Source organism: Neopelma chrysocephalum, unplaced genomic scaffold (genome assembly GCF_003984885.1).
Source record: "Neopelma chrysocephalum unplaced genomic scaffold, ASM398488v2 Primary Assembly neopelma1_24, whole genome shotgun sequence".
Classification (NCBI taxonomy): Eukaryota; Metazoa; Chordata; class Aves; order Passeriformes; family Pipridae; genus Neopelma; species Neopelma chrysocephalum.
This window is the reverse complement of record NW_020897693.1, coordinates 24,933,733-24,943,597: the sequence shown is the minus strand read 5'-3', so window position 1 is coordinate 24,943,597 and position 9,865 is coordinate 24,933,733. Positions and strand designations below refer to the sequence as shown.

Genomic DNA, 9,865 nt, shown 5'->3' with positions numbered 1-9,865 from the left:
GGAACAGGCTCCCCAGGGAAGTGATCACAGCACCAAGCCTTCCAGAGTTCAAGAAGCATTTGGATGATCCTCTCAGGCACATGGTGTGACTCTTGGGGATGGTCCTGTGCAGGGCTGAGGGTTGGACTTGATGATTCTTGGGGATTCCTTCCAGCTCAGCATAATCTGTGATTCTGTGATTCCTTTAGAACATGCTTTGCTGAGTTTTCTTATTGCCCTTGTGAATCAGGATTGGGTTTTCCATCTCTAAATTTCTGTAGCACCATCCAAATATCATGTGCAGAATCCTCCAAGTTACTCGAGGTTGGTCTTTCAATGGTGGTTGCACTTGGCAGTGGTGGTTGCTTCTTTTCTATTTCCAGTTTGCTCAATTTGACAGTAGGCCCTTATACAGACCTGGAATGGTTAGTTTGATTTCAGAGAATCATTTCATTAAGAGTTGTGTTGAGATTAGACAGCCGAGTTATTTTATAACTCATGACACCTCTTACATGCTCTTCTTGTTCTGTAAAGCACTGTAGTGTGTTTTTCCTGATCTGAAAACATATTTTGGTCTGTTAAGCTTGCTAATATCTTATAAGTACACTAAGGCTTATAATAATTTGATATGCTGCATGAAACAGGGTTTAATTCTCCAGTGAATCCTCTGTTAGGATCAGACTCCTCTTTAATGGTATCAGGACCTATTCAGTATCTGGAAGCATCATTTTTTCTTCAGGCTTCATAAGGATTCTATTCTCATGAATCAGGAAGTATTCAATCCTAAAGCCTCAAGATACGTGGTGTTTGGTCCTTGGAACAGAGCAGTTCATATATTTCATTTTCTGTCACAAGAAATTCAGTTGGACAAATGATTCTACAGTGTCTGTTTTTCTAGAAATTTCAGATAATCTCTTCAGGCTTGGGTTTATACTTGGAGTGATGCATGGTACAAAAATGCACATGGATGAAGTAATTCAAAGCATTATGAAAATTTATATAAATATCTTATGTTATATTATATTATATGCCTGACTGTAGCTGAAGACTGTAAGAGTTTTAGTCCATATGTGCACTTCCCCTTTATGCACCAATAAACATGGAATTCAGAGAGTAAAGGAAATGGGTGTCTGAGGTACCCCAATCTTCTTATATGCATGAAGAGGGGTGGTGGTGTATATGACACGTGCCTGTTTCCAAAGCCTTGAGTGTCTGGTCATAAATACTCTGAGTGTGAATATTCAAAAGAAGGAACTATTTTCTACAAGTAAATCTTCCTTTCCTCTAAGCATGTGTTCATTTCTAATCACAAATGGACTTTTACCTAAGGAGAGGAATGCCAGCACTTTAACCTAGTGTTAATGAAGAATCAGTAAAATTTGTATTTAAAAACAAGCTGGAATTCTGAGAATAAACACATAGAGGCAACAAATCAGTGTGAATAACAATTATAGGACTTTAGTAACTATCAAGTCAAAATATAAGCATAACATGCCACTAAGAATAGGGATATCTCTATGAAAAACAGAATTTGTCCCCACAGAGTAAAAGCCATTTTATTGAACAAAACCTCAGAATGAATGATGGGTATTAAGTAAACTGTAAGGGAGAAGTGTTAGCAAATGAAAGCATAATGTAGACACAAACCCAAATGGATCTACACTAGCTATAAACACTTCTGTGATGGAAAGTGGGAGGGGAGTATTCTTAACCATTGGAAGAACTTTGAGAAAGTCAAGGGGTAGATACCTTTACTGGCAATAGAAGAAAGATATTTGCTTTGTTTTAAGAGGGAAGATAATATTTTTCTATTTGATCTCAACAAGGCCTGGAAAATGTTTCTAGTTTTCAGGTAAATTTCCTAAACTCTGGGCTCAGATGGATTTTTTTCAGTGTCATTGAATGTGTAATGTAGACAACAGAACTGCTTCAAGCAATATGTATTGTGCAGTTCGAAACAATACAATGTTTTTAGAAAGTGTATTCCCAAGTGACAGTGACGATATAGAAATGAAGAATAAATTAAAAGTCTAAATGTAGCATTTAATTTACATGAATGATTATTAGAGTCATGATCAACTAAAAACTTTTCATTGCCGAAAAGGCTGGTATTGACTTGAACGCTAAGTAGATGCTTGTTTTCCACCTCTCAAGAACATCACACTTACCTTGAAAGATCTAAAAGTTGTTTTTCCAATTTGAAAAATCCTGTGCAGTCTGCTTGTGGTTTTTTTTTTTGCTGTTTTACAACTGCCTTGTTGTCTACTGTCATATAGTATTTTACTATAATACATTTTCTGTTGGGATAACTAGTAACATTTAATGTATTTTACTTCCAGCTACACTGAAAGAACTCATATCCCAGACTATGGTGCGCTGGTCCCAAGAAGATCAGATTCAAGATCCTGAATTAGTTCGAATTATGTACAGCCTCCTTCGTAGGCAATATGATAGCATTGGTGAGCTACTGCAAGCTCTGAGGAAAGCATATACTATTAGTGCTGCCTCTGTGAAGGATACCATTAATCTGCTAGCAGCACTGGGCCAGATTCGCTCACTTCTCAGTGTGAGGATGGGAAAAGAGGAGGAACTGCTGATGATTAATGGATTAGGGTATGAAATTAACATAATTTTATTTTTAAGTTGGTGTGAAGCTTTTTGTTATATTAGTAAATTCTGTCATTTTAGATCCTGAATGAAAATTAATGCTGTACTGAAATGAAAATATATACCAGAAATTTTCATTTTCACATATATTTCCAAGGTGGCTCAAACTGATCTCTCTAGCAGTATCAAATGGGTCAAAGATCTGTGAATCAAGGTATTATCTAAAGAAAAAGGACTTTTTTTTACTGTAACTAAGCCTAATGCTTAAACCCTCATCAAAGTACATCTTTTAGCAGCTCTGGAGAAAAAGATCACTAAAATCTTTGTTGGTGTCTATACTAAATCTTTCCCAAAATTAAAACTCATTTTGTATTTCATGCATGATTAAATAAACTTGCTGACGTCTTTTCAATTGGAAATTTGTGCAAGCAGTTAGGTAGACCCAGGAAAGTCGTGTTGTGAACTGAAATATCTCTAACTGGTTAGTATTTATTATTTCACCATCAGTGGCAGCTTTAAGTGTTTGAACATAGGAGACTGCTCATTTTATCCTCTATGGCATTAGAGTTATACAAAATAGCCTTTAAATAGCACCTGATGATGTGAGAATATTTTCCTGAATCTTTGCTGTGAAATTACCTCTGTTAAGCAGTGGTATTATGGTGCATGCCTGCATGCCTCTTAAGTGAATAAATGCTGATCAGGCCATTTAATGTTTTAAGGAAAAAAATCACAGAAAATCAATTACTTTGAATAAAATGGTGTATTTAGAAAGAGAGAAAATGATAGTATGGTTACCTGAGAACTGTATTTATTGGTCTTTCCTCAATAATTGAACAATTGAATTGTTTGAACAGTTACTCTCCTTCATATATATATATATAACAATTGTAGGATATGAGAGATAAAGGGTAGGTTTCGTCTGAACATGGCATGTGTATAGCCAGCTTCCCAGGGTACTGTATTGTGCGTCATCTATTCTCAGTTTTCGGTATTTCTTTACAGTAGGTATGATGCCTGCTCTTTGCCATATGTTTTTGACAGGTTACCTTAAAATATTAGAAATCCCTGGACTCTATTATAATTTAATCTCTGGATTCTATTGAAACATATAAATTGTGTTCTGGATTATGAAACCAATATGGTGAATTCTAGAACATGTTGAGATGATGGTGGACAGAGTGAAAAAGTTAAAATAGTCCTTTTTAATGGGACTGTATGCCATTTCACTTCTTCTAACAGAATCTGGAAATATTGATGAAACACATATAACCGGTGACCTTGAATATTGTCTGTTTATTGTCTTCTACTTTGTGAACTGAGGAAATTAATTGAGAGGTGTTATTACAGAAACATGATTAGATTTTATTTTCTTGATCCCCACTTTGAACAAAAGAATATATTCTTTTCCACTTAGATCATCACAGAATACATTTTTTTTGTTTAAACAGAACTGATAGTAGGAGCAATTTAGAGATGAGAAATGCCATTTTGAAATAATTTAAAAGTTGATATTGTTATTATGAAGAATCCACAGCAATAATAGCATATTGAAATATGAAGTATTTAGTTATCAGGTGTTTTTGTATTATGCTGAAGTCTAAGAATTTGAAATTATGTTACTACAGTGAATGCATGTTTCTGAAATAATGCATCGACTTAAATTAAAATGGTTCTTTTTAAAAACATATTGTTCCTTTTCTTCCATTTTAGGGATATAATGAACAACAAGGTGTTTTATCAGCATCCGAACTTAATGAGAGTCTTGGGCATGCATGAGACTGTTATGGATGTGATGGTGAATGTGCTTGGAGGAGATAAATCTCAGGTAATTTCACCATAAGTTTCTTATGTGTTTACATTTTGAACCTGTCCAAAAGTATACTAGGATGTTTAAGAAGCAAACAATGATATATCGCCCTTGTGTAAGCTAGATTTTGCTTTTCCAAATTAAAATATTCATTAATGATAAAAGTTGAATATGTTTTATAGTACTAGAGAGAAAAGCCCAGCAGTCTAGGACTTGATTTTTAGAAAGTTAGTGAGATGTTGGAGGTGTTTCATTTGTCTTTTGATAGAATTGTAAAATAATTTGTTCTTATTTTAAATTATTAATTAATGGCCAGTCTTCGCGAACGAAGATTTTGGGAAAGGTCTTTTACCTTTCCAGCCTGCACAATGGATTTTTTTGGTGAGACACAGCATGCACTGAACTGAGCCCACCCTTTAATCCTAAGGTTCATCTGCCGGGGCCAAGCGAGCTTAGACGATGGCAGTGAGGTCCTCAGGACGTAGGTTTGTTTAGAGTGACCTTCTCATAGATGGATGGCCTCACAGGGCTGACGAGCTCCATCTGCCCGGGGGACTGGGAATCGAACCTGGGTCGCAGCGGTGAGAGTGCCGCATGCTATCCACTAAGCCACCAGGGGTCCCATTTTAAATTAAATACATACTTTAAATCCATTTATTGGAGGTGTAGCTGTGCTAGGAAAATATGCCTCTTCATCTCAGATGAAGTATTATTGCCAATAAACTATAATAAGGGACTAACAACTAATTTTGAATGTTCGAATTCATGTACTTGAATTGAGCAATAATTTTCTTGCAGTTTTAAGTTCTCCTTTTTCTTAGTGTTATGCTTCAGTATATACGTGTTATTTTAAAGGCAGAGTGGCATAAATTTTGAGGAGCCTAACTGAAAATTTTCACTGCTGAAGAAAGTGAGAAGTAAAGCAGGCTTATTTTCTATTTTCTTTCTTCTCTTTGCTTGTGCTTGATGTCTTTAACCTGTTGCCTCCATTCCAAAAAGAAGGGTCTCCTCTGATCTCAGTATTGCTTATCTACTTTTTTTTTGCTGGGCTACTGATTCTTCTTCTGTATTTGGAACATTTTTCAGCCCATTTTACTACCTTTTGCTTATCCTTTCCCTGTCTGTCAATTTTTCATTAGTTGATTGCCTTCCATGTGCAGCTGCACCCTCCTTTCTTTATCTCTTTGGTCCTATAGCTCATATAATTATCTTAAATACTTATACATTGCATCTGCCTATACAATTGCAGTGTTGCAAAGTATTTGCATCCTGGGTTTAATTTTACCGCTTCATTTCAAGACAAGTTACAATTACTTACAAAATGATTAATACTTTGGCAATTTATAAGTGTTACAATGCTCTGGCTTTGCTACAACTTGTACATATAATCACAGGTGATAAAAAAACCCCAACCCAAAACAACAACCCCACAACGCCTCTAATGCCATTAAAAATGTTTTCATAGAAAATTTTAGTAACAGAAGTCTACAAAAATACTTTCCAGAATTTACCATGACATCTTTCGAAGCAAATGAAGACTTAGAAAATTACTTAGTAACCTTATGTTGCAGCACTAAATGTGTCTGGCCACCCAAAATGTCCTATTTTATGTCTGTCTTTATGAAATTCATGAAGAGAGTTAGGTACCTTATGGACATTTCTTTCTATTCAATGTTATATCTTTGAGAGATGGAAAGAGCAACCACGCAATGTAGTCTCTAGTTTAGGGATTGGGCATTTTTCTAGGTTGTGGTAGCAGATGGTTTAAACTAAATCTCCAGCTTCTTGGAATAAATGATTTTATCATGTGGCTGTATTGAGATGTAGTGGCTCCAAAGGAATGATGGGAAAGTAAAAACTTGTCAGTTCAAACTGAAGAAAATTTATGTCAGGCTTCTTTCTAGATGTGCTATTAATAAATGACTCAAAAACAGAGGAGGATATCTCTGGAATCTGATATGGCTGAAGGTATCTCAGTAACTTTTGCTATTACTGGCTAACAAAATCCTGGAAAGGTACTTTATTTGTGAACTGTATATCCCAGAAAATTATTGGGGAAGCTGCGAACATTTTCATTACATTTAGGTTTTAGTGTGTACCTTAATGCCTAAAATAGTTCTTTTAAAGTCTGTGTCTTTAGATGCTACAATTTTGGAACCTTAATGTCATATGGGTTTGTGATGTTGGTCATTCATTCATTCATTTTCAAAGAATCCCAAACAACTGCCTTTTTGACAGTCAGAATTGAACTATTCTACTTCAAAATTGTTTCCTAATGATTGAAAGTTTTAGAATTCCATACTCATATGTATTCCTGACAATAATGAGGAATTTCTGAAATGACAATTTTTAGCAGTATTGCTGTTACCATAGTTTTCTGAACAAAGTTATGTCACACATTCTGTTAAAATCTCTGTAATCTGAGGAGTGGAAACTTTTTTGAAAGTTTTGATGTATTAAGGAATCCATTTTCATCTACCCTACATTTAAGAACTGGAATGCTAGATAATGCTCCTTGTACATAATAGCTCCTTTATGTTTGAAATAGGCAAATGAGCTGGATATATTAGCAAAACACCTGTGCCAAAGTAAAACTACAATTTATCAAGTCTCCGGAAGTTAAGAAGTGCACCTGTAAGGATAATACATATCATATCACATTTAATTACATAATCACTTTTTTTGCAAGGTTGTTGTCTTGTTAAGTAAAAAGGTTGTACTTAGAATGAATTGGAGTTCTGTAAAGTAACATTTGTTAGACTTCGTTATAATAAAGTATAAGCAGTATTATTTATAGTGTAAAGGTATGAAGTAAAGGAGGGAGAATATAATAGAAATTAAAAACCTCATGATGTTATGATTAAAATGCTCAGATATCACCTTGAATATTATAGAATATATATATATAATATAGAGAACATATTCCTTATTGTGTCTAAAGGATTCAAGCAAGATTATTTAAAAAATAATTCTTCTTGATGGTAATGAATTTTCTCATTAATTTTGTGAGTTTCCTTAGGACATAGGTTTGCAAACGAACTTGATACTTTTTTACGCGTGCTATATAGTGGTAAATTTAATAATTCAGACAGAAAAATCTGTCATTTTGATTTTGTTCTTTCATCTCCTTGTAGTAAAATGTGAGAATGGCACAACGTGTTTATTTCAGATTGTGTATTCTTATTGTAGCATGGGAGGAGAAACTGAGGCTCTTGAATATTCTTTATTCTTCTGTGATATAATATTGCATGTCGAACTTGTTATTGTAAAGCTGCTAAGACAGTGGTTTTGTATAACTGCATTTGCTAGTCTGCAAATTGCTTTAATAAGAATTATTTCTGTATTTTTTGCCCTTATATGTCCCCTATAGTCCTCTGCAAAATGATTTTTCAACATTTTAATAGCCTAATGAACGTGAAAGTAAAAAGGAAATGCAGGTTCTTTTTTTAAGTTAGAACCAAAGCAGCTGTCAGATGCTTATCACCTTGGTAACTTCACTGTAATTTCCTTGTTAGGACTGCAGGAAGAAGAATTGGAACAGATTGGTAATTAACATATTTCACTGCTTTGTCAACTTTCTTCTTCAGCAGATCGCTTTCCCTAAGATGGTAGCAAGCTGTTGCCGATTCCTGTGCTACTTCTGTCGAATTAGTCGTCAAAACCAAAAGGCCATGTTTGAGCATCTCAGTTACTTACTGGAAAACAGCAGTGTTGGACTGGGTATGTCACGTAACTGTAACAGCTAAAAGCAAGAGTAGGAGCAACCGTGATATCACAAGACTAGTGTGATATCTAATCTAATTAGCATAGCAAGTTGAAACATGCTTAAACCACTTTGTGGTTTCACCTATAACTTTTTTTTTATCATTTTTGTTTCATCCTTATGTGTCTGTGAATTGTATTAGAAACAGAATAGTTCCATTCAAAATAGCTGTGATTTGAAATCTAAGATTAAATTGACCCTGCATGGTGTTTGCCTGTTTTGTCTGGTTTCATTTTCCTTGCCTCTGCAGTTCAGGCTACTGAAGTAAATTTCATATTTTTCCTTTGGAACACTGAATGTATGTTTTTTAATGCATGTGCATTAGATTTTGTAATACAAGGAAAATTGTGTTGGCTAGATAGATGGCTATAATAATAACATATAATAAGGCAAGATAGTGTGTGATTTCACAGTGCTTTAGCTGTTCATGCCTGCATTTGACCATAATAAACACAGAAAATGGGAAAAGATTAAAGAAAGAAAACAGGTAACTGAAGCTTGAAATGTCTCTTTTGGCTAAATTTAGGCATATTTTAAAATCTGAAATTGATAGGGTTGTGCAGAATTACATAGTTAACATGTTGCTCTGCTAAAGAAATAGTATTCCTCTGATTTGCTATGTTGTTAATACTGGTTTTTTCATCTGCATTTGAAACCAGTGTGATTGAGTATATTTATAGATATGGATGTCAAGTCAGAAGAAAATTTCAGCGTTTATTTTCACGATATTGAAAACAGTTGACCATATTCCTGAATGAAGAACAACCCTACAAAGTACTATGAATATATTTATGTTCTAGATTCCAGCGAGATCACTGCCCTCTGCTGCATGAATGTGATTACTGCAAACTCAATTTAATTATTGTTTATTGACTTCTGCAGCATTTCCTTCAATGAGAGGTTCGACACCCCTAGATGTTGCAGCAGCCTCTGTTATGGACAACAATGAGCTTGCACTTGCATTGGAGGAGCCAGACCTTGATAAGGTAAGTGGTCACTCCGACCTATTTACCTATTTATTAGATGGTGTACTTGTGCTAGAAGGGTTTAAGAGGGCAAGTTTGATTATAGTAATTCTTGGATATGATCTCCTCAGAAATTCCTACTCTAGGTATGTGCTGTTTTACAGTAAGATTGAATGAGCACGATTTTCCCTGATTTTGCTTTATGCTTATTGGGAATCACAGCAAAAGAGATTTATTTCTATTTTCGGCATCTTTTCACTATTGTTATCAGTTAGAAAAGACGGCAAGAAAAAAGACATGAAACAGGAGAAAGGAATATCAAGAAGCACTGTTTGGGGAGAAAAAAAAATGAGAATTAAGAGGAGAATGTGAAAAAAGGACACAGGTCTTTTGGCTTAAATCATAGAGATTGGTGGGGATGAAGGTTATAGCCAAGAGAATTGAAGGGCAGTTATTTGAAGAGGAAAGATGGAACATGATTTAAAGAGTAGTTGCATTGGGAAACTGAACACAGGTCTCAAGTCATTGGCAATGGTTAAGAATAAAGGGAGATGTGAGGAGAGGCCGGATGAACTAGAAATGGTGGTAAAATATAAAAAAAATCACATGAAAGTTCTTTGTATATTGCAAGAGAAAAACAGATTTAGAGATGGAATATGGGTGCACAGTCAGGAGAGGAGGAAAGCAGGGAAAGGAAGTGATATGTGGTAACACTGCATTGGAGTACAGAAAACAGAAGGC

General features: G+C 34.9%; 1 protein-coding gene across 1 annotated transcript in view; it reads left to right on the top strand.

Annotated features, from left to right (window-relative positions):
* The window catches only part of RYR3 (ryanodine receptor 3), a 222,469-nt gene that overhangs the window by 119,228 nt on the left and 93,376 nt on the right, over window positions 1-9,865 (top strand). The window contains exons 38-41 of the mRNA XM_027674225.1: window positions 2,313-2,592; window positions 4,300-4,414; window positions 7,987-8,116; window positions 9,042-9,145. Of these exons, the coding sequence (XP_027530026.1) occupies window positions 2,313-2,592; window positions 4,300-4,414; window positions 7,987-8,116; window positions 9,042-9,145 (629 nt within the window). The remainder of the gene's footprint in view (window positions 1-2,312; window positions 2,593-4,299; window positions 4,415-7,986; window positions 8,117-9,041; window positions 9,146-9,865) is intronic.